This window comes from Paramisgurnus dabryanus, chromosome 17 (assembly GCF_030506205.2).
Source record: "Paramisgurnus dabryanus chromosome 17, PD_genome_1.1, whole genome shotgun sequence".
Taxonomy (NCBI): Eukaryota; Metazoa; Chordata; class Actinopteri; order Cypriniformes; family Cobitidae; genus Paramisgurnus; species Paramisgurnus dabryanus.
This window is the reverse complement of record NC_133353.1, coordinates 297,155-323,643: the sequence shown is the minus strand read 5'-3', so window position 1 is coordinate 323,643 and position 26,489 is coordinate 297,155. Positions and strand designations below refer to the sequence as shown.

General features: G+C 36.0%; 1 protein-coding gene across 1 annotated transcript in view; it reads right to left on the bottom strand.

The window, feature by feature from the left end:
• Window positions 1-3,397: 3,397 nt before the first annotated feature.
• Window positions 3,398-26,489, bottom strand: part of chrm3a (cholinergic receptor, muscarinic 3a) — a 166,778-nt gene continuing 143,686 nt past the window's right edge. The window contains exon 3 of the mRNA XM_065297359.2: window positions 3,398-10,810. Coding sequence (XP_065153431.1) covers window positions 9,019-10,791 — 1,773 coding nt within the window. The 5' untranslated portion in view covers window positions 10,792-10,810 and the 3' untranslated portion in view covers window positions 3,398-9,018. The remainder of the gene's footprint in view (window positions 10,811-26,489) is intronic.

Genomic DNA, 26,489 nt, shown 5'->3' with positions numbered 1-26,489 from the left:
GGATCAGATGTAGAAAAATCAAAAGGTTTAAAGGTCTCAACTTCAAAATCAAGTTTGTTAGAATCAATAGTGTATTTAAAGAATAAACAGATATGTGATTACTAATAAAAGAATACTATAAGTGGTTATGTTATCAAATTTAATGAACCAAACTCTGAGCATTTGGCTTTCTTTGTGTTAGTTGATTTTGGAAAGGTGGATGAACAATAAGTTTGTCATATCTCAGATATGCAATATCACCTCTCTCACGGGCTGCCTTCATTGCTGGAAGTAGTTTTCTCCTTCTTTGTCGAATGGTTTCAGGAAAGTCTTCATTTATGAAGATGCCTGTGCCCTTTAAGTTCTTAGCTTTATCCAAAACTGCAAGTTTATCCTTCAGCCGCAAGAATCTAACAACAATGGGTCGGGGTTTATCTAACAATGCCCTTTGATTCCCAACTCTATGAGCCCATTCCAGCTCTATTTTCCGCTGATCCAACTGTAGATTTTCACTAAAAAGTTTTCTCACTTTTTCTTCAGATTCAGACACATTTTCTCTTGTAGATTCTTTCAAGCCATCCACAACAATATTATGGCGTCTTGACTGACCCTCCAGATGTTCTGTCTTGTCTGAAGTTGTGATCAAACTTTTACCAATTGTATCCAGATCCTTCCTGGTTTCCTTACAATTTGTAGACCAAGTTTTACAATTGCTTTTAAGATCATCAAGTTCTTTTTGAGTCATTTCTAGACTCACCTTGAAATCATAAACCTGCTTTGACAGGTCATCCATTCTCCTGTTTGAAGAATCAACTATGATTTGTACACAGGTTTTGAAGCTTTTTTCTTGTTGATCAAGCAAGGTTCTGTAGAAATCTTTTTGCTGTTCCAACAATTCACGTACTTGGGCCATGGTAACATATTCCTCAGTATTGTTGTTTGTTGCTTTAGGTGGCATGGCTGGGTCTTCAAGGCCTGTTAGGCCCAAAGCTCACCTACAGCCAAAAATCTTCCACAAAAGATGATTAAAGTCCACAATTTAGTAATTTAAACTTGATTTATCTCCTCTTAACACTCTCTTTAAAAAAAGAATGTCGTTTTGGACAGGATTCTTTGGATTATTGTTCGATTGAAAACCTTGCACATCAGAAAAGCATGACAGCAGCCATCTTGTTCGAAGATCCTTCTTGTTCGAAGATGTTATCAGGGCTCGGAGAAAATCGCTTTATTACTTTCGTCCCGCGTTACTTTTGCCCCCGCTCTCCCCTACATGTTAAAATGTCATTTTAATAAATGAACCCTCTGAATGAAAACATAAGTGGAAATTGATTCAATTTGAAATCTGTTTTTGTATTCAGGTTGAAAAAATGTGAGTGCAAATTGTGGTAAGCATAATGTTTAATAACCTTTATAATTGTAAGGGGTCCCTAACCCCAAATAGTTTAAGAATCCCTGAAATAGAGAACCATTAAAAATCACAAAAATATGACAATACTCCCTGTACTACAGTCTTCTACTGTATAATACACTCTAAAAAATGCTGGGTTATTTTCAACCCAACGTTGGGTCAAAAAGGGACGAGCCCAGCCGGTGGGTTAAAGGGATAATTCACTTTAAAATGAAAATTCTGTCATCATTTACTCATCCTCATGTTGTTTTAAACCTGTATGAATTTCTTTTTTCTGATGAACACAAAAGAAGATATTTTGAGAAATGATGGTAAACACACAGCGGATAGTGACCTTTGACTTCCATAGTAGGAAAAAATATTTTGGAAGTATTGTGATAAATGATGAAGAAAATATTATGATAAATGATGGTAAGCACACAGTTGACGGTACCCATTAAATCCCATCAATGTTTTTTATTCCTACTATGGAAGTCTATGGTCACTATCTGGTGTGTGTTTACCATCATTTCTCAAAATATATTCTTTTGTTGTTATCAGAAAAAAATTCATACAGGCTTAGAATAACATAAGAATTTTAAAGTGAACTATTCCTTTAAATTAACCCAGAAATGTTTATATTTGACCCAAAGTTATTTTTTGAGTGTACCATTCATCCTTTTACTTAAAAAACAAAAAGGAAAGATCAATCTGTATTATTTTGAAATGTCAAATTTTGTGATTTCAGCTATTAAAGGATTGGTGTCTATTTTTGTGCGAGTAGAATTTAATCCATATAATCCATGTGATAATAGCAGGAATTTCATCTGTATGACACAGACATTCGCAGCATCATGTGAGCTTAAAGACTGATCTCATAAACTGATACTGTGTGACTGTGGCCAGCAGGCCTGAAATCAGCATTATCCTCAAGTCTTGTGACATCACACACAGATTTAGACAATAATGATTTAGAGCTCACATATATCAATAAAGATAAAAAAAAGAAAAACTACTGAACTAATGTGTCCTATTCAAATATCTCCTTAGTACTCCTGTTTTCTGATACCCACAGATTTCAGTGCTAAACACCAATGATGAAAATGTAAAAACAATCATCCTGATCTCACTTGAATTCGTATGTATTTTATGAGGTTGCTACTGTATGAATTCATACAAAATGAAAAACGTATAATTTGTAGAAAAATTTCGATAATGATACTCCAGCCTTAACCCCACACCCAAACCTAACAGGGGAAAAAACAGATCATACAAAAAAAGTACAATATTGACTGAATATGTACAGTATGAATTGCCAATGAGATAAATGTTTTCTGTCTTAAAACATAATTTCTTAGACAAGAGCGATTAAAGAGATCAATCTTCGTAAAGCAACCCTAACATAAAAATCAGGTTTTATAAACCTTAAAAACGATCTCTAAAAAGCCATTTAGTTTAATAGATTATTGTCTTTGCATCACATAGCTAGAAACCAATACTTTTTAGGGCACAGTATCACAAGCATTTAGATCTCTCTGGTTTACAGTTAATTAATAAAATAAATCTTAAAATCTCAATGGAGTAAAATAAAAGAAACCTGTCTAACAGAACAGCATACAGCAGAAAAAAACATGTATACTTGCCTGTATGAAGTCTCCAGTAAACAAGAATTTTTATTATTCACAAGGCTGCTCTTCTTCCTGGATCACATGAAGATCCACAGATCACATGGCTTTTATTGCATACTGCCAATAGCAATTGACACAGTTGACACGGTCTCTTACCTCATAGACACTTTCAATCATATAAAATTTTAGTATGTTTTTAAGCCATTTGATTAACAAGGACACAGGAAGTATGTTGTTATACACACGTCATTATACACATATACACATTCCTCATAAATCACATACCAGTACACACACTCAAACACATACAGTCAAGCCAGTGTTTTTTATGACTTAACACATCAACAAACAAGTTTCCACCAATATGTATATTTAAAATAAGCACCAATGCATTTTAAAATGTTTAATTTATTTTGAGAAACAATTTGAGGATAAAAATGCTTTTTTACTGGGCTGTATTTTTGTAACATTTAACAGTTACCACAAATTTGACAGAAACTGCATCATTAAACTTTGACTTGTACACTGCCAATTGAAAACATAACAGGAGCACAATCACAAACATTGCACCGCACAGAAGCTCAATTGTTTACTTTGATCTTACAGGGCTTTACAAAACATACAGCCATTTAATGTTCAATGTACTGTAAAACACAAAAACATATCAAAATTTATCAGAACAAAGCCGTAGTTGTGTTCCAATACCGATGATGAATAAATTACAATCAAGGCATTTTCATCATTAGATTAAAAACACTGGACTGGTATTAAACTAAATGGTAGATGAATTAATCTACCTACTACAGTAGGGACATACTATGCTAACTGGCTTTGACTTCTCTTTGGTCACTCAGGTCCATTAAAATACAAAAATCATTGCATCAAAACATTTTAAATATCGTATGTATTGTACGACTAATGGGTTTTTATTTCATGCGTTTTCTTTAAAGCTGTGATCTGGAACTTTGCTTACACATCATAAAATTGCAGCACTGTAAAAATATTTGTTGGTTTAACTTAACTCTTTCCCTGCCAATGACAAGTTTTTTCACCATATTTCCGCTATTATCCACCAGATGGTGCTCTTACCCATCTTATAAAACCGGGAAGCAACCCCTTACATCAAACAGTTCAAACTCAGTGTATGTTTTGATTATCGCTTTGAATCTGATCTCTATCAAAAGTCCTTCACAAAAACAAAATTATCTCAGCTTTTTGCTCAAAATGTGTTATTTTTATAGAAACCTACCCATATTTGAGAAGTGATAAACAAATAAAGGTAGGATGAAACTTTTTTGAAAGCAGAGGGTCTGTTCTTTCATTTGAAATATTGTATGTTTATATATTTAAAGAATAATTTTTTTGGAAGGCATTAAACTTTGGTGAAAATCATAAAAAATGCTGCCGCTGGCTGGCAACTTTTTTTTAAACTCTGGCGGGGAAAGAGTTAAAGAAGTAAGTTACCTGGTTGCCTTAAAGTTATGAGTTAATTCAACTTAAAAAATATTAGTTAAAATGTCTCAACTAATATTTTTAAGTTAAATTAACAAAAATTTGAAGGCAAACAGGCCACTTACTTTATTAAAGCAACACTATGCAGTTTCCATGTAAAAATAACTTACAGCTCCCCCATGTGGTTGAAAAGCTCAACAGTGCCTGGTATCAGACACTCTTCTGCAGGCAGGGGGAGGGGCGGGGCTGTGTTTCCTACCCTCCACCGCCACTTTCAGAGTGTGCTTGTAGCAGCTAGAAGGCTGCTCAGGTTGCAGCAACAGTACAATTTGTCCAGTTAAAAGTTGTTCTATCACTGAAATAATTTTAGAGACATTATTTAAAGGTAAAAAAACTACATAGTGTTGCTTTAAGTTGAACCAACTTTTTATTTTTTACAGCGAGAAAGCTTTACATATGTCTACATATCTTTTTAAGGGGTAAGGTCAAATTGACATTTCCTGTGAAATCCTACCTTAAAAACTCAAATAAAACATTATTTTAAACTAACATTTGCAAATTTAGGTAAGGAGACCGTTTTAAAAACATGGATTATGTACTTGTCCAATAACTAATTTAGCTAATTTTTAACCAAAAATGTTACATACTGCAACTTTAAAGAAAACCACCAACGTTTTTCAATATTTTACTATGTTCTTACCTCAGCTTAGACGAAATCTTTTTGCAATGCGTGCACATAATCTTTGTACAGCGCGTCCTGAATGTGTTAGCATTTATCCTAGCCCCATTCATTCCTTAGGATCCAAACAGGGATGAATTTAGAAGCCACCAAACAGTTTTTCCTATTTAAAGACTTACGCGAGTAAGTATGGTGGCACAAATAAAACGTGGTGATTTTTAAGCGGATAAAAATGAGAACTATATTGTATGGTGAAAGAGCACTGCGTTTGCAGAACTTTGACCTCGGCGCGCAGTAACATCATCGCTCCTATGACTACCAAAGAGTATAGAAGCACAAGAGGGGAAACTCAATAGAACGTTCCATTGCAACACCAGCGCCCAGCAGCAGCCCTACAAATCCGCCATTTTGGAATGAAAGCGACTCGGGAGTTAACTAGAAGTGATGGCAATATCAGCTACTTTGTACATTAAAAGATCAAATTCAAACTGAATGATGATAACACAGAATAACATACAATCAGACCAGTGATCATTATTCCCTTTTTACAACTTATTTTCAGATATTTAGACAAGTCTTCCACTTTTATGCTAATTTTACATACAAACATACCGACATAAACTCATCCACACATAATATTTTGGCTCCATATACACAACACACATATACATCTGAATTGCTCAAAATGGATTAAGTAGAAAAAAACCACAGCCACTGTCCAAAAGTGGCAATTATAGGATAACAGACAGAACAATGCATCATGTTCTATAAGATTATAATGTTTGTAGCGGGATCCAGGGGATTAATATGTACAAAATATATTTCATACCTACTGGAGTTGGTAACTAATAAATGTGTAAAGTTGCATAAAATAGATTTACATAATAAAGCAAGAAAAAACTACCTCAAATGTGTATCTATTTAATGATTGGATTCCACAACTGATAACAACAACAACACAACACATGCATACAAGACAATACAGCATTTCGTGTAGGTGTAGCAAGTAAACCAAATTTTAATCTAAGAAACTTACTATTGTGCTTCTGATTTGGCTGTGAGATTCGCTGAGAATGAATTGAGAATGAATTGGCTGTGAGAATTTTCATTCCAAAATGGCGGCCGCCCTACTGAAGCGCCACCTAGTGACTGTTGCCAAAAACGAATGAGAGTTTCCCCTCTTGTGCTTCTATATTCTTTGTGACTACTTCCCCTCTCGCTCAAACTTCCGTTGATATTACTGTGCCCAAAGGTGAAGTGCTGCAAACTAAGTGCTCTTCCACCATGCAATATAGTTCTCATTTTTATTTGCTTAAAAAATCTCCACTTTTTTGTGCCACCATACTTACTCATGTAACTACTCATGTAACCATCTTTAAAAGGGAAAACATGGAAGTGTTTGGAGGCTTCTAAATTCATTTCTGTTTGGATCCTAAGGAATGAATGGGGCTATGCTAAATGCTAACACATTCACAATGCGCTGTACAAAGATTAAGTGCACGCATTTAATGTATTAATTTGTCTAAGTTGAAGTAAGAACATAGTAAAATATTGAAAAACGGTGGTGTTTTCCTTTAAGCTAATCTGCAGGCAGGTAACTAACTGGACTTAGGTTATAATATGTCCAAAAGCTTCAGTTTATCCTTACTTCCACTGAAGCACAAAAGATGTTAATTTGACACATTCTCAAATCATGCGAAATATCACGGCTCAACAGATTTAGTCTATTCCAGCTCAAGTTCATGCTGTCAGTAAAGCAAAAGGGGGCATACTAAATTCTAAAAAATCCTTCAATTCAGCTTACACTCGGTTTTGAGTAAAACGCTTTACTCAAATTATAATATAGATAGTATACATTACTCTGTAATAAAAAAAAGAATTAAATAAAAAAGCAAAATATAAGCACTGTCACAAGTCTTACATTTTTGGACCCCACCTCTGCACTGTAAAAAATACTTTGCTGCCTTAAACATTTTTGTTGAATCAACTTGGATTTACAAATCATTTCAACTTACTATGATTTATCTTGACTAGAGATGAGTTGTTATAACTACAGGTGAGTATAACGTATAAAATTAAGTTGACTTTTTTCAACTATATTTTATAAGTTGTGACAACTCTTCTTTGTTGACATGACTTGTAAATCTAAGTTGATTTAACAAAAAATTTTAAGGCAGCAAAGTATTTTTTACAGTGTGATGTTAAAGCATGGCACTGACAATAAAGATGATTAACCATACAGTCTAGTAAATTAATTTACTGTACAAACGTATCTAAAATAAGTTTAGATTTAGTTAAGCAATGTAAATGGAAATATCCCTCATCACACTAAAGGCTAATTCAGACATACATGGACTGGTGTGACTTAGCCTTAAAGAGATAGTCCACCCCAAAATTTTCATTTTGTCATTATTTACATTTCATTTGAACCTCTAATATCTGTCTCTGCTTTCAGAACCTAAATGCAGATTTTTTTTTAAGTGTTGCTTCCCTTTCAGTTCTGCGTTTATTCAGGAAAATTTCGGGATTGACATCTGCATTTACTTACAGGTGTGAGTCTGTTTCTGAACTGGTGTTTGGGCATGAAATATTTAGTTTTAAATTATGTGTAACATCTGAAACAACAGCAATATCCACAACAGGAAAGTAGAGGAGTAAATGTCTCTTAAAATAAATGACATAAGGTGAGTGAAGTTATAAACATTTAAAGGCGGGGCGTGTGATTTTTGAAAAACAATTTTGTAAAAGGGAGTAAGGCCGAGTGTCTACTGTCTACGAAACGACATTGTTGCCTGGGTTGCGTATGTGTTGGGGCGGGTCTATCAAATGAAGGTTCAGATTCTATTAGTGTAGGGGCATGTTTGTTTAGGTGATTTCAAATGTCAACATTGGCTTTCAGAGATCATGTACCCCACCTTTAACACTTCTGGGTCATTTTAAAGCTTGATGGGTTTTCTGGTTACTATGGGAGTGGATGGTGGCCAACACTTCTTTTGAGAAATCTGCAGTTGGGATCAGAAGAACATTGGGGGTTCAAGCGACACCAGGGTGAGAAAACAATTATAAAGTATTAGTTTTGGGGTGAACTATCCCTTTAATGTCAGTTACAAAAACAAAAGGTTCTTGAAAATTTCACAGCTAGCCCACTGTCATCAGTGCACAAATCCAAAGTCCAAACAATACAAACGTATTTAATGTGCACTGTATGCCTACTTATTATGCAATACTAGTATCAAAACAATGTAAACAACCACATTTTATACAAGAGCAGCATAAGGAAGTGCTGTTTATGAATAACCAATAAAGCCTTTCTACAAACCGATAAACCGTGGCTCACATGTTGCAGAACATTAACACTTACTCCAGCAAACATACTAAACCCCTGTGCTCTCACGGTTTCACAGAAATCAGCACATTTCACTAGCAAAATACATACCTTATTATTACTTAACGTGAATACTTAATAATATACACTGTTGTGTTTAAAAATCATATTTTAGTTTCTGTTCATCAACAAGCATAATGCAATACCCAACCCCAAAGTTTCCAAATGGAGTGAATTGTATTTCAATCAACACTTTGTGGTTTAAGATATACAGTTTTTGTGTTGTTGATACCAAATCTTGAACGTTGGCACTGCAGATTAGCAAAAGTCTTATAAAAGTCCACAGGAAGTACTGTTGACAATTGCACTTGCTCAGTTTATTGTTACTTCATTGTTACCACAGTGCCTTTACATAAATGTTCAAATCTATTGGATTAGGATCATAAGAGACTAAACATCCACATGAGACTTATACACAAATTCAAAAAATTTTGGAAGCCACCTCGTAGCTACTGACCATACGTAGCTTTATCATATGCAAGTTAGCTCCGCCCCCAAGATCGTTCTGCTATGTGGAATCTGTTGGTATGTTCCTGTGAAATCTCACAGCCTGCCTTTGATGAAAACTTGGTCTGCTTTGTTGCTGATCCCAGCGGCACAGCAAAATCATCTTAAAAGTGTTGCGAAAAGTCTTGTTGCAAAGAGCATAGCACATAGGATTCACTGTACTGTTAACGTAACACAGCCAATAGCCCAACGCCCATAGGTTCTCAGGTATGCAGCCATTGCAGAAAGTGTTCACCAGCACCATAATGTTATAAGGTGTCCATGTTATAATGAAAGCAAAGAGAATCGCACTTAGAGTTTGTGCCGCTTTCTTTTCTTTTATAAGCGACATGCGCTTTCGCTTCGTCATTTGCGTCCTTGCACGGACCGCGAAGCGCTTCGCCAAGGCTGCCTCTTTGAAAGATATGGGTGCCGGTGGAGATTTGTTGGCGTTGGTACCATCTGCGCCCGTATCCATTCTAGTCGTTGACGGCTGTATGGTAGACATAGATTGAACTTTGCTGATGGTCCCGACGAAACGTTTGCTGCCGTTGGTAACGGAGCGCGAAATGCCGCCATCGTTCTCTGTGGGGGAACGTAATGGATCTTCCTCTGAGGCTGCGTCCAAATCCTCACAGGAAGTGACCTGAGGGTTCACAGCCGCACTTATGCCGGGCAGGTTGAGGACGAGGGAGAAAATCGCCCGCTTGGTGGACGGCGCGCTCTCGTCTTCATCAGACGAGCCTGAGTGATCTACCGAAAGACCAACTTCATTGTTGTTCCAGCTGTCGCTGCTGCTCTGATCCACCTCCCGTTGTGGCCCACATCTATCTCTGCTGCTAAACTTCCAACCCCAGCCGTGAAATCGCCCGCTTAGTCCGTGCCTGTGGCCAGGTTGGCCCAGTTCAAAGCTGCTGCACCTTCGTGAGCTCCTCCCAGCTGCGTGGAGATGGAAGTGCGGTCGCTCTGCTGCGCCAAACCGGCTGATGGAGCCTTGTAATCCCGCAAGCTCCTTTGAGCGGTTCTCGGTCTCTTTGTATATTCGCCAGTACAGGACGCTCATTATCGTCACAGGCAGGTAGAAAGCTGCCATAGCGGTGCAAAATGTAATAATTGGCTCGGAGAGAAACTGAATGTAGCATTTATCTGGTGGAACGGTCCTTTCGCCTACGAAGTACTGCCAAAACAAAATGGCCGGCGCCCAGAGTACGATCGACACGAACCATGCCAGGCCGATCATCATCACTGCTCGTTTGGTTGTACGTTTGGCGCGGTACGTCAGCGGTCGTGTAATGGAGAAATATCGGTCAAAGCTAATAACGAGAAGATTCATAACAGATGCGTTGCTGGCCACGTAGTCTATAGCTAACCAGAAATCACACGCCCAGTTTCCCATTGTCCAATGACCCGTGACGATATAGGTGGTGTACAGGTTCATCGAAATGACCCCAATGATAAGATCCGCAACAGCCAAACTCAAAAGAAAGTAGTTGTTGACTGTTTTTAGCTGACGGTTGACCTTAAATGACACCATGACCAATATGTTCCCAATGATAGTAATGAGAGAAAGAAGTCCTGTAAACACGACAATGATTATAACCTGCCATAGCGAGTGACCACCGAGTGGATCATAGGATTGACCTTCTACCCCAGTATAACTCCCATTAAGCTTGTCAACAGCACTGAGGTTGATGAGACTCGTGTTCTGGAGATTTGACCACGGAGAGGATGCCGGGTAGATTCCTGCTTTCAGGACGGGTGTGTATAGGCCCAACTCTGTGCTGTTGAAATCCATTGTGCAGTCCGGGCATATTCTGAGCGGAAAATAAACAGAAGAACAGATCAGAATGGACAGAAAAACAATGATTTTACAATACCATTGCATTTACATTTAGCACACTTCCAAAGTTTCAAACATTTCTAGAGATACTACCTATTAAAAAAGACAGAAAAGATTATAAGATAGTTTTACATATAGGTATAGCATTCAATATGTTCCTGTCAAGTATTCAAAAAAAAAAAAATGCTAAGTTAATTTTTTTTATATTGTGAGAGATGCAGCTGATGGGACAAATTTGGGAGATCATTCCACTAATAAGGAATAGTGAAGGCAAATGAGCCAGAAAGTAATGTTGTGCCCTTTTATGAAGGTTCTTATGCCGACTGAAGGGTTCTGGATGGAATGTAGATGTGCACGTCCATTTCTTGCAATGTCTTAAATTTAATTTAGATGTTCAGGTATTTTTTTTATTAAAAACCAATCACACAGATAACACATCTTTTGAAAAATTTGGTATGCATATTTGCTTAATAGCAGTAATAAAATAACAGTCCGAGTCCAAACTTAGAGACAATTATTTTCAAAGATAAGTTTTATGTATGTATGTATGCTATAGAGGGTTTTAGCAGTAACAACATAAACAAGCGGCTTTTGTGGTCAACACGTAATTTCCGGTAAACTCGGATATTACAAGCAAAATAAACATGTTGATTACCTAGGAAACCAAAACATTAGTTATTTTCAACGAGGTATGTGTTCAAGAGTTTAGTTTAGCAACTAGTCAGACCATTAAAGAAATCGAAACCGGAAGTAAAGTTCGGACCAGATGCATATCGCGTCACTGCACGTGCGTCCAATGAAACTGTCTATACATCTTGTCACACGCTTCTGTTTTTCCTTATGTCACGACAATCTGTTTTCTTTTTCCTTTCTTTTCTTTTAAAATTCATAAATGCCATACCAGCTTCTAAGGCTATATTCATGGCGAGAATAAAGTGTAATTAAGACCAGAAAAGATGTTTAAAATTCATTTCCTCTAAAAATCGACTGATCTGTTTTGATATACTGTATATGTACTGTATAGCTTTTTGAAACACAGTAGTGAAAAGCACCATTTGACTGAATTAAACATAGACTTAAAAAAGCCGTACAGCTACGTATCCACTTAATTTTTTTATGTGGCGCGCCACCTTTGAGATCTTCTGTGTAAGACTTCCATTGAGCCACTACAGCTAATGGTAGTTGTATTGCGAGTGACATGAACATGCTGTTTTGACTGGCCAGTTAATGTTTATTATGAAATTCAGAAAGACCGGCATAATTTGTGCAGGGGTTGCCATAACAGCTTGTACAAACACAGTAAATCTTTACATAATCCAGGCATCAGAGATAAATATGTGCATGGCGGACGTGGTGCACCCATGATCTGTGTCCAAACATCCATACAACAACTTTTATGCGAACTGCAAGGTAACAAATATAGATATACAAAAATATAAAAAAAGATGCTGATTTAGCTGGCTTATTTGGTGTAGCTACTGTAGTAGTGGTGGGTTTTAGGGAGGGTTTAGGTAAGATATAGATAGAGTAGTGAGTGTGTGTGTGTGAGTGTAGTGTGTGATTGTGTGTGTGAGTATACGATGGAGAGAGTGAGTGAGTAGTAAGTAATAGTAGAGAGTGTGAGTAGATAAGTATAGTATAGAGAGACGATAGTATATAAGTACATATACATATATACATATACATATACATATATATATACATATACATAGTATATTGATATATATATATATACATATATATATATATATATATATATACATATATAGATATATAGATGAAGTTTCGAGAGTATGAGTAGTATAGTATAGTATAGACATAGAGAGTATAGTATAATATATATATATATAGTATATATATATACATCATACATATATATATATGTTATAGTACAGTACTATATATGTATGACTTACATTATATATAGATATATACATTACATATATATATATATAGTACATACATATATATATATATACATACATATATATATATATATATAGCTGAGTCATGTATATGTGACATATACATATATATAGACATATACTATAGTAGTATACTTATACATATAGTATATATGAGTAGTAGTAGTAGTAGTAGTGAGATAGTACACATAGTATAGTATATATATATACATATATATATATATATATATATATATATATATATACACATACATATATATATATATATATACATACATATATATATACATACATATATATATATATATATACATACATATATATATATATATACATACATATATATATATACATACATATATATATATATATATATATACATATACATATATATATACATATACATATATATATACATATACATATATATATACATATACATATATATATATATATATATATATATATATATATATATATATATACATATATATACATATATATATATATATATATATATATATATATATATATATATATATATATATATATATATATATATACATACATATATATACATACATATATATATATACATACATACAAATACAATTTTGAATATATAATTTTCAACATTACCATTTTCCCTCTAAACAAGACGCTATATAATACTTTGAATAAAACAAAAACAATACTAAATAAATGTATTGGGTTTATATGTTTATTATGGTTTTATGTTTTATAATGTGTTGAATGAGAAAGATACTGCTAGTTTCGTGAATGTCAGGATGAAGCGCCACATTCATGCGATAAGCTGGGTGTGTCACCATAAAAACTCAAACATTATAGCAGTCAATTAAAAATTGCTGTGTATAAAAACTCACTCCAGAGGGACAGTTGGGACATTTTAAACATTTGCTTAAAAAAATAAAAAAACACAAATTCTTGGCCTATTACATGTTCAAACACTCGACTGACTTTCCCACTGTGCAGAGACTGGTATGTCTCTGTGGGTTTATAGTTCCGCAAAGACCCGTCAACCCTAAGCAACAACACGGAATTATGCAATATATCTTCATATGATATATCAGGCCACTTCTTCATTTCATCCTCCCACTGGGTTATACATGGTGGGTGTAGTAAATATTTACCAAAACTGTTTTTAATCATTTTTGTGCGTGCTCCCACAACATCATTTTCTATCAGCCGGTTATTGAAATGGAAAAAAATGTCACATCCCTTCGAAAATAAGGGGGATAAAGACTGATCCTTAGTGCTACTTAAAGGGATAGTTTACCAAAAAATAAAAATTCTGTCATAATTTACTCACTCTCATGTTGTTACAAACCTGTATAAATGTAATTGTTCTGATGAACACAAAAGAAGATATTTTGAGAAATGTTTGTAACCAAACCGATCAAAGGCCCCATTGACTTCCATAGTAGGATAAATTAATACTATGGAGCTGAATAAGGCTCATCATTGGTTTGGTTTCAAACATTCCTCAAAATATCTTCCTTCGTGGTCATCAGAACAATTAAACTTATACAGGTTTGTAACAACATGGGAGTAAATGATGACATCATTTTCATTTTTGGGTGAACTACCCCTTTAATGGGTCTAAGGGCATTTTTTGCTATGTGGACTTGAAAATGAACCTTCTGTAAACACGTTACAAACATGCTAGTTTATTTCATCATCTGTTTTCCTCCAATGATGTATTATTAATGTATCACACATGAATTCAGTTTTTTATTTACCACATTGCTTTGGGTTTGGTATCATTTCCGTGGAGAAAATAATTTTACACATTTTTTTACAACTTTATAGTCTTTACAGACTTCCCACTAACAAGATACTATATTCAGCCCATGTACTACACTTTTGAACAAGCTATTTTTAGAGAAACTTTTTAGGTACACTAGAGGGCGATGTTGATCTGTTGCAGATCACTATTTCTGAAGTATTAAATGATACTGCAAACATCAAATTTTATTTGTGTGATCACCATTGTGTTAACCTGAGTATATTCGATTACATATACCTGTACAACGTTCATAGGGTTATTAAATTAATTTTAACTGCTATTATTTAATTAAAGCTTTTTTTTCATAAATGACCATATTTCCCTTTTTTTACACAAACAAAACCCATCACTTCTTCAACAATAAATAACATCACATAAAATTCCAATGCAAGTTACATACATTTAATGTGCAAAAGCACAAACTTGTTGCACTGTCAACTAAAGAAACTGCACAAAGTTCCTGAAAACATTTTGAAACATTAGTTTTGTTCCAGTTAAAAGAAGAGCTGTTTGTGACACACTGTCTCCAGCTAGCAGGCACACAGCAGCGGGAGAAACGTTATGTGAAGAAACATGAAAGATGTTCAGGGAGAGGAAGTTTTCTGAAGGCTTCCCAGAATGCCTCGCTCAAACGCACAGTTAATCTAGTTGATAGAGGGAGAGAATAAAATGTAACTGGCTCGTGGCCACGGACAGCTGCATGTTAAAATGAAAATTATGCTTCTTTCTTGACAAGATGTAGCAAACACAAATACACTCGATGTACCCTTTCCACCCTCTTTCTGTCAAACAACCTAACTGAGTAGTAAACACAACAGGAGGTCACGCTCTCTCTCTCTCTCTCTCTCTCACACACGTTCATGACAAATATAAAATCTTTAGCACCTGGAGAAAACTTTACAGAAGAGGCCTGCATTACTAAATATAGGCATTATAGTCTCTGCAACAAACAAATAAGCTCTTTTTTGTCTTTTTTTTTCTTAAGTTTCTTCTTGTATTCTAAATAAAATAAGCAGGATGAGAAAAGAAGACCAAGATAAGAGATGCAGGACTGCATAACTGTATAATCTGATTGCACATAGTACACAAAGTCGCATTATCACATTTACACATCACATTGTCAGCATGATACCATATATGGGGTTAAACGTTTTAAAAACTAAAATAAAGAGCAGATTTGGACACACACCTGCATACACACACGCATGCACACAAGCCAGATGTAATGCAAACTCATACAGAATTAAAAAGAGATCTGCATTTACCACAGCCTTTTTTTACTAAGTCACTGATATGAATGACAGGAAGGGGATCAACCATAAAAAGCAGCCCAGTTGGAATTGGGTTCTGCTTGGACCCCATGTAGTGTCTCATTAGTGTAGTGCTATGACCTGAACAATCATCTCTCATAGTTTAAAGCAGATCTCGTCACATGCATCCACATAATTCAGTTAAGTTGTGGAATTCGGAAATTGTTTACATTTTTTTGCCGATCTACAGTCTGTTAAAGCTGATGAAGAGGAGGTTGTCATGGTGACAGCGCTGGATGTGAATGCATAGGGGCATGGGGGCAAATGCAGTGTGACAAAAATCCAACTCTATACATATCCACATGTGATGCAATACAAAATGTAAGAATGTCAGACTGCAGGAGATACACACGGTCGCAAGCGCTCATGCATGCATCCATACTCATTCATGCATGCATAGACATGCCAGCTTGAAGCCTTTGATGACTGACCTGTGAATCAAATGAACATCTGGCGTTTACATGCGTGACACACACAAACACACACTACACAAACACCCCCCCCACAGACGTACATCAGGGTTTTCCCTAGGCAAGGTTCTTAAATCCTTAGGGTGAGGGAACTGTGCAAGCTGTGAAATGCCAATGCTAAATTAAAATGCATAAAATTATATAATGATTGACAATAATAAAAAATAAATAAAGCAGTGGGTGCAAGAAACAATCTGCTGATATAACATTTTGGTAACCATGCTCAAACTAAGTTTTTGTCTTGCCTTTAAATATAAAGAAAAAAAAACAATTAACAGGCCTGATGCTATAAACATAGCTCTCATACAACACTTATAATTCAAATATGTCTGTACTAAATAAAGCTGTGTCCCCTTTTGTTCTTGCAGTTTTGTGTGGGAAAACAGAGTTATCTGTGAGAAAAGCCGACGTGTCTTCTGACGTCCCCTGTGGTGTGGTAGTTAGCTGTGAGGAGTGTGCGCGTGTGCTGATTATTTGAAAAAGTGTGCGTTTGTGTGTGTGGTAGCGCTGCAAGGCATGTTGTGCTGTGAATGAGGATTTCTGGAGAATGACGCTTAAATGTCATCACTGTCTATTTTCTAGACTTTGAAGGAGATCCATGGTTACCTCACATAACCTTTAGTTTACAGAAATGTCAGCATTTAGGATACAGCTGAATGCATGCAGAACCTTGATCAATAAGTCCAATCAGAATTTCATCAGTGGAACTGGCAAACATAGATGAGAGGCTTTCATTATAGCTCTCAATATCTCAGCATGCAGCCTCTCTGCTGAATAAAACACCATAAGATGATATGCTGGCCTTGGTAGTCCCCCACAAATCTTAAACAGAATTCCTATTTTACGAGATTTATGAAAAATAACTATTTTACGAGATTGTACAAATTAAAGGTGACATAGAATGATTGAATGGGGTATTTATCCTTGTTCTGTCATGTGACATTTATACAAAAATGTTTTTGTTTGGGTCTGTAATGCCTTAGAAGCTTCCTAAAAACCTCTCTCAGATAGCTCTATTAGGGTGGGGGATTTTAAACAAGTGGTTTTGTACCTATTTGGCTCCCCCTGCTGGCTTAACTTGCAATCTCATTACTGATTGGCTGACTTTGCTGCCACTCTAAAAATGTAGCCAATTATTTTAAAGTGGAGGGGCAGTGAGATGCCTGTGATGTCATAAGCATCAGTTTTTCAGATTGGGCCGTTTTCTGGCTGACATTTCTAAAAGAGGAATTTCTATGAGACTGAGATGTTTAGCATGTCTAGCACTTTTTGTATGTTTGTGAATGCGGCTAGACTACCATTTTTCAACAAAGACAAGGTAAAAATGGTTTTTCATTCTCTGTCCCCTTTAATAAAAATTTGCAATGTGAACAGTACAAAAATGACAAATTATTAGAAAAAAATAATAATAAAGCCCCACCTCTAACTGCACCCCTTAACCCAAAATTACTGGGGTGAAAGCAGATTGAAAAAAAAGTACGAAATAGTAAAAAATTTGTACCACCTCGTAAAATAGTCACAAATTGACACAACATTAGGTTGTCACCAGCCTGGTTTGGTTAGCTGGTTTTCAAATGGGTTTAAGGCACTTGTCAGGCTGGGAGACCAGCTTAAGCCAGCTAAGATCAGCAAATTTGCTTTGTATGTTTTTACTTTCAGCAGAGAAGTCAGAGCAGATTACTAAAACATAAAAACACAAATTATTTACTGTTCTGTTTTAATAAAATGTGATGTTGCACGATTTATTATTTGTCCATGAGCAACATCATTTTCCTAATTTTCCCCCTGAGTATCTGACATCTTTTTTTGCTCCTTGCATATTTTCAGTTGATTTTCGGTTAGATCAAAGATGAAGTGTGTGCAATTACATATCATATTCATTTGCAAAACTAATGACTGAAAAACAGGTTTGCAAAACTCCTTGCTCAAGTCATGATGTAAGGAATATCGTCCACTTATTATCCACAAGTGAGACTACATATATACATCAGCATATGAGTTTTATTTTTTTTAATTACACATTTAAATTTCCTTTGAAATCAAAACTTTTTATGCAACATTGCAGTGTTTATTATAAACAAGTTTTGTGGGTAAGTCTGTTAACCCCACCCCCTCCAACTGTCAGTCTGCTACCAGTTCTATTTCTGAATGAAACGCCTACTTTTCTATATCCAATTAAAGCACAGTGGAAAACACAAACCACGCCCACTATTTTCCTCAAGTGATATTCTTGAAAAACGTCACAACACGGATGTAAAGTGGATCATGTCTTTCGATTCAGATGGTCTTTAAGCTACGTTTTTATAAACTCAAAGTGAATACACTTGTCTACAGGCACAAGGCTTGCCGGGTACCAATATTTTAACGATTCGTAAAAGATCATGGGCTGAAGTCTGGTTTGAAAATAAACATTTGTATTGTGATATTGAGGTAGTTTTTACAACACATCGCAAGTGCATATTATAGTTTGTGCTTTGCTATATGCATCTGTTAGAGAGCAGTGGTTCCCAAACTTTTTCAGCGTGCGGCCCCCCTTGTAAACGATGCATTCCTTCGCGGCCCCCCAAAGAAAATTTGTGACAAAAACTGTTCTTAAACTCTAAAATTATACAAAAAAATAGTGCTTTTGGTTAGTAGCCTTATTTTTTTGGTTTAATTACACAGAATTCATGATAAATTAATGTATTTCATAAAATGTCATAAAACTGGGGCCCCCAGTTTGAAAACCACTGTGTTAGAGCATTTGGACCTGTAAGCGATTGCGCATGACATCAGACTTAACAAGGTGTACTGTGTATAATAATTATTTATAAATACAAACACACACATGCATGTATATATCTAAGAAATATTTGCATGTGTATATAAAGTTTTATATTTATATATAATTTATATTATATAATATATAAATATAAATATTTATTATATAAATATTTTTTTTCTTTAAATTTCTTTAAATCTAATACATGCATATGTATGTATTTATTTATACATAATTATTATACAAAGTACACCCACATATATTATGTAAACAAAAACTTATATTTTGCAAACGATTAGTCGCGACTAATCGTGAGGCAGCACTAGACAATAGCCTATTTGGTCGAGATAGAAATATTTAAAAATCTGGAATCAGAGGCTGCAAAAAATTAGCCTGGGTGCCAGACGATCTCAGCCCCGCCCACAACATTTTGAGGACGAGAAGATCGGTCTGGGGTTTCTCCGTTGAGGAGCAACTATGCGAGACCCAAATCTGGTCAACCAATCAAATTGTTAAGGCGGACTTTATACGATGATGGACAGATGATCAACAGTAACGTAACCTACCACGTCACCAAAGAGCGCGTGTGTTGAATCTATTTACAACAAAATGGCTGCCGCTGTAGAAATCAGATGTGTGGATTCTGACATTGAGTCTGTTCGAAAAGATATCGACAGAGCATTGATTTTAAAAGAGGAACAGAGAAACGCGATCAAGGCATTTGTTGATCCGAAAGATGTTTTTGCCGTCCTTCCTACGGGATTTGGCAAAAGTTGGTCGCACTTATGGAGGACCAAGTTAAAGAAGCAACTGAAATGGGTATCACGGTGATCCAACTCACGTGCACGACGAGATGGATATAATTAGCGGTCGTTGCCAGCTTCTTTTCGGAACCCCGGAATCGTGGCTGCTGAATTGATTGATTGATTGATTTTATTTGACCACTTAAATATAAAAATATGAAACAATACTCCGAGTCATACATTAAAATACATAAATAGTAATGGATAACACAATAAAGCCCAAAGACTTATTTCCATTGTGGTCCCTAATAAGTGGAGGGACATGCTAGGCTCCGATATTTTTCAAGCAAACTTAATGGGTATCGTCGTGGATGAAGATCACCTAATGTACAAATGGTAAGAGATAGTCTTACTGTATGACTTAGTAAATAATTAATGTTGTGATATAAATGAAATGTTGTAAACATAGGTGTTGATGTACATTTGCTAACTCAGACTTAGTATAATCACAATGTTAGTGTCATTGTAGCGAAATAACTAGCAGTTTGGTCAGGCTGCAAAAGATGTCATTTCAACATACGTCACACACTCCATTGCTCTGATTGGTCATAGGTCTATCCAATTGAGTGCAGAGGCATTTTTCGGTTCATAATCATAGCCCAATGGAGCGGTATCAGACTCAAATTCTGACTAGAATTGAGTATGACAACAAAAAATCTAAATATTAAGAAAATCACTTTTAAAATAATCCAAATAAAGTCCTTAGCAAAACATATTACGAATCATCAATACAATTTTTGATATAGTTACGGTAAGAAATTCATAAAATATCTTCAAGGAACATGATCTTTATTTAATTTCATAATGATTTTTGGCATACAAAATCTATAATTTTGACCCATACAATGAATTGTTGGCTATTGCTAAATATATACCTGTGCTACTTATTTCTGGTTTTGTGGTCCAAGCTTACATATACTGCATACTCGCAACACAATTAAGCTGAGGTAGAAGATGTAGATTTAAGTCTGACCAGTGTCACGTTCTGAATCTTAATACTTTCCTGTCGATCTCAACTCTTCTGTTACAATGAAATCAAACATACATACATTTATACATTTTTAGATATTTCTAAAAGCGTTTACACCCCAGTTCTGGTCAAATATTCTGGTCGATGGGTATTTGAAAGCTGTAATGCTCTGCACCCTCTGCTCACGATTTTACACCTCATTCACGCCTCTGTGCTGGATCAGATGAGAGATGTTACGAGATGTGAATATCGCTCGTGGTAAACACGTTCTCACTAAAGCCAAAGCAATTCAGTGACCTTATTACTGTCTAGATGAAAGTGCCACTCAGAATAAAATCTGTACCATCGACACTCAATACCAGACACGAGGTCCTCTGTAGGGTTAGATTATTTCATCAAGCACGATGGGCTTATGCACAGTAGGTCTTTACATCCTAAAGCTAACCGTATCCCAACAGGATATAATACACATAATATCAAACAATTCTAATGTGCTAATAACATGAGATGCTGAAAGTATGATGGCAATATAGACTGGTAAAAAAAACCTTTACCATCAGCAGCGTGACTGTATCGACCAATCCCAGTGCAAATAATACCTTAATCCAGGTGCCAAAAAAATCAATCAGAGAATTTTACATGAGCTACATCCCTGGGGTGCCAGCATAGTGACCTGCTATTTGAATTTGCAGTTACACAACCCCCCAAAGTTTTGCTTAAGATACCAACATCTCCAAACAAAAGTTAAACATTTTAAACAATAAAAACAAATGACTATGCTCTAAGTATTCATTTGATAGCTTTATTGGCTTTATACTCCTACTCATGTAAATTGTCTCATTTGTGTCTGTGTTTATAATCTCCTAAGGAAACAAAATTGATATTTAATTAAAACAACTGAGAACTCAAAGTCTCCTAAGCTAAGAAAAGAGCAACATCTGAGCGATAAAAAAAGTCTTTTGTGTACGGCAATGATAAGCGTCGTGTATTGGGGCAGGTGGTTTTAACTACTATTACTGTATCTAAATCCTGAGGTTTTAGATGATCTGTGTTACAAAAATGTTTTCTAAAGCTCCAGAAATGTAAAATCGTTCTAACTCAGCTCTTTCTCAGGAATGAATGAACCCTTAAGAATGTTTTGTGTGATTGCCAGAGACTAGATAAGAGTATCGGAAGTGTTTGATGCCAAGGGCGAAGCCACTTGCTTAAATCCATAAAAAACCCTGAACTGCTACAGATGTTCAGACGCAGAGAATAACAGGCACGACAGGTCTTCGAAACCTGGATCTACCATTTCATGAAATGACTGCATGCAGTTCAACAGCCTTTTATTACAGCTATTGTGCTGTGAGTATTAACCTGTCTCCAAAAGCGTCCCTGGAGGAATGCTTATACTGGCAGCGACAGCTATAAACACAGTCATTGCATTTCCAACTCAATAACTTAGAGATACTTTAAATATATATATATAGTGATCAGGATTACACTAACTGTGTTGGCAAGTTGCTCCAACCATGAATCTAGAAGGAATTTCTGTTATTTATTATATATTTTATGTGCATATGACTGTGTCGGTCATAAAAAAGGCATTGCACAATAATGCTAAGAATATATGAAGAGCTTAGATGCAAAAAGTGCATATTTCAGGTTTTCTTGCAAATTCCAATTTTTTTTAATCAGACTCTTAATGTATTTGATCAACAAACCGGTATTTCTGAATAGCCTGAGGTTGGGATTAAGTGGTTTTGAAGTGAAAGCATTTAATGGATGTAAAATACATGTCAAGGGCATTCAAATAATATCATCATCATTATCAAATTTTTGACTGAGGTGGCGTTTAGGGGCTTTCACATCTGAGCTCCTCATACAGTATGCAACCTACTGTGCTGGGCACTTGTATAAATGAATTCAAACATATGCAAGTAAAAAACATGTGCATACACTGGCGAGTGTTTGTATTGAGCGTGCGTGTGTGCGTGTGCATACTTAAATTGTGCACAGTCTGCGTGTATAACTGTGAGAGGGTTAGATTAAAAACATCAGGTTTGACTTTTCTCATATTCTCAGACTGGTTTATGAGACCACAAAACTGCAACCAGAGCATTTACTTTAGTACTTTACACTTTTTGAGTATCTGTAGTTTACTTAAAGGCGGGGTTGCATGATTTTTGAAAAACACTTTGGAAAAGCAAGTCGGGCTGACTACCAAAACACACTTGTAGCCAATAAGCAGTAAGGGGCGTGTCTACTAACCGACATCGTTGCCTGGGTTGCGTATGTGTGGGACGGGTCTATCAGCAACTTCGGATTTCTTCAGGCGATGTGCAGAAAACATTCTTGAAATTGTAATATACATTTAGTTTAATTGCTAAACTACAAGTAAACGAAATTTCAATGAATTTGAACGACGTGCACAGTAGTTTTCCCACCCGCAAAATGGAAAACAATGGGACAAAATAAATGACTTTAGAGTTTCAAATGGCCAGTATTTTGTTATTCTTACCCCATAGACATGGTCTTTGTGTCATTTTAAAGTTTTTTTTTCAAGCTCTTTCTATCTGAACAACTAGTTTTAGCATTTAACCATGCTGAAAATTGTACTCACATATCTACCTTTTGCACATTTTATTTATGTTCAAAAGCTCTTTCTACAGTAGCTCTTTCTAATCGAGTCAAAACACAACATATGCTGGTCTTGCTGGTATGACCAGCATGGGATGCTGGTGCTAATGCTGGTTTTGTGCTGGTTTAGCTGGTACAAATGCTGGTTTGGTGCTGGTTTAGCTGGTGCTAATGCTGGTGCTGATGCTGGTTTAGCTGGTGTTCACTAGCAAACCAGCACCAAAACACAACATATGCTGGTCTTGCTGGTATGCTGGTTTTTTCAGCAAGGTTATTTCCCTTTTTTGCTTATCTTAAAATTATTCCATCCATGACTTTAAAAAAGTATTGTAATCTGTTTAATACTATATTGTAAAATGATGTAATTTAAAGTAGGCATTGAGGTCCATGCAATTTCACAGAGGTCCACTCAGTTAAACATTTCTGGCCTCGCCACTGATTTAGGAGATTTGCAAGTCAGTGGAGGATTTCTTCTCTTTTTCTCTTCCTTCTATCTTCACAGATAGCCTACCAATAATCACTCTCGTCTTAGACATGAAGTTCAATGATTTCTGGGAATTTTCGATCAGTTGATAGTTGATGTTTTGTTTGCCTAAAGTGAACCATATCACAGCCTTTAAAACCTTGCCGTAAAACTTGCGTAAGCCATGTTGCCATAACCTTGTAGAGTTACAGTATTTTACTGTACTGTAAAATTAGTAAAACGTAAAAAAAATCAAAAAGTGTAAACAGATATAAACAGATTTTACATATGATGTAACATTTAAAATTACGAAAAATAAAAAATAAACATTAATTATCTACTGGATAAGTCCCATGGACCAGGAGGGTCCATAAGTGATGGACCACCCTAAAGAAAGGTCTCCTCTTATCCTAAACGCATTCTGACTGTGCCACTCTGCAAACTTCCGCACAGCGGGTATATGAATACTCTCCATATCCGTATGTTGTGCCCTTATAATCAGCCCTTACATGGCATCCTGATGCTAGACTCCTGCATGGACCTGTCTAAGAAAAGAAGCACACACAGTCTCCTGTGTAAACACACCAGTGGGAGAGGAATGCTCATGCTGGGAGACAGAGAGGGCTTGCTGTAGGACATCGGTTTAGGGCCGCCCATCGATGCAATTTAAAATATCAGCGTGTTATGGTCCCACTGAGCCAGACTTCTGATTGCTAGCACACAGTCTGATCCATTTTCAGCTTCAGAAGCACCCACTTTGACAAGAAGAGATGAATAAGCGTCCCAACACAGTCAATAGCTTTTTTTTTCAAAATGCTTGTCGTAGGAGACAGTATCTTGAAAACATTTTCCATTGTACTGATATAAAGCTGTGAATGCAATATGCATGTGTGCATGAGTCATGCATGCATTAATCTGGGTGGCTGTATGACTGTATACGCATGTGCACACAAAACACAATGAGTGTTCCTATGGCTTAACTGGTAGTGCATTACCGTAAAGGTCATAGATTCAATCCCCAAGGAAAACACATACTGATATGAAAGTATAGCTTGAATGCACTGCAAGTCGCTAAAGGATTTGCCAAATGTACAGTAACACAATGTTGAATTCAGCATTTACCTGGCTAATGACACAAACTCATCTCTTTGCAGATTCGCATTTCATTCCTTGCAACAATATTCTATTTCCTGCGATTTCAAATCGGCACAATTATTTTCTGGAGAAGCAAACTAATCTCCTCTGGATATGACTCTGTGTATTGCGTTGACTCTTGGGTTGGAGCAAAATGAATGTTCTCTTTTCTCTTTCATCCAACCATAACCCCGCAGCCAAAATTGCATTAAATATTCCCTTTATATCTTCACCTTCCGAGGGCGGCACTTTGTAATTGCTTGGCTGCACTGTATGCCAATAAATAACTAATAATAAAACAGACACAAACTCTGATTTTTGGTCATGCTGGAGCAGATCCTGGGAGAAATTCATTCCGTATTCATTACAATGACACCATGAGGGCATGCTGGGAATTTAGTATGCTTGAAAAACATAATCTGGGAAAAACAGTGCAGCCTCTTTTCTTGCGGCTTACGAATTTATCTGAGAGCGATGTGTGCACTGCAGAAAATGTACAGTATTGGCAGACAAGAGGCCTGGGGAGGTCATAAATATTTAAGAGCCTTTTAATTCAGAATTTATGTTTTGCTATAGACTTCACAGGGAGACCTAAAGGTAAGACACAATGAAGGTTTTTACCAGGTATGAGCCATTATCATTGATATCTGCACATTTAATTTTCCACAGATGAATACATGCATATGAATTGAAAGGCATTTGATCTGGACACTAATGATAATCCTATATACTAGAGGGAAATATGCGATTTTCAGCAAAGGTTGTTGTCTTGGTTTATTAATGATAGGCACTTAGTGACTCGGTGAGGTGTATAAATAGGCCTGTATATGTAAATTACTTCATTTGTAGAAAGCACAAACATATGGCATATCATAAGCTTTTTAATGTTCAAACACTTTCTGCCTTAATAGCTTAAAGGGGTGGTAAACCCGCAGTTTGGTTGCGTTAATTTTTGTGCACTGCAACGTGCTCATGAAAAAAAAACATTATTGTTCTCTTTATTCTACACCACTGTCCATTTTCTTAAAAACTTACAGTTCAGTTCCTGGTTCTGTGAAGCCCCTCCCTCAAAAATACGCAATTTGCTTAGATTGGTTAGCTGTGTTGTAATTCGCTAAACACCTACGGCAAAGAAACATGACGCCCCTCACCGTTACGGGTGTGCTCTGGTGTATTGTGTTGCCTTATTAATTTATTAATTCTGAATCAGACCCAGGGAATATTAGTGAAGAGGATCGAGCAGAACCTGTCTAAGCACGGATCTTACAGGACGTTTCAGAATGGTATGCTTTTTTTGTAGTCGTCTCATACTTTTTAGATACGCTGTTATTTGTAGGTATTACTTGTTTACAGACTGCAGATCTATAGTGATCGCTACTGACTGTTTA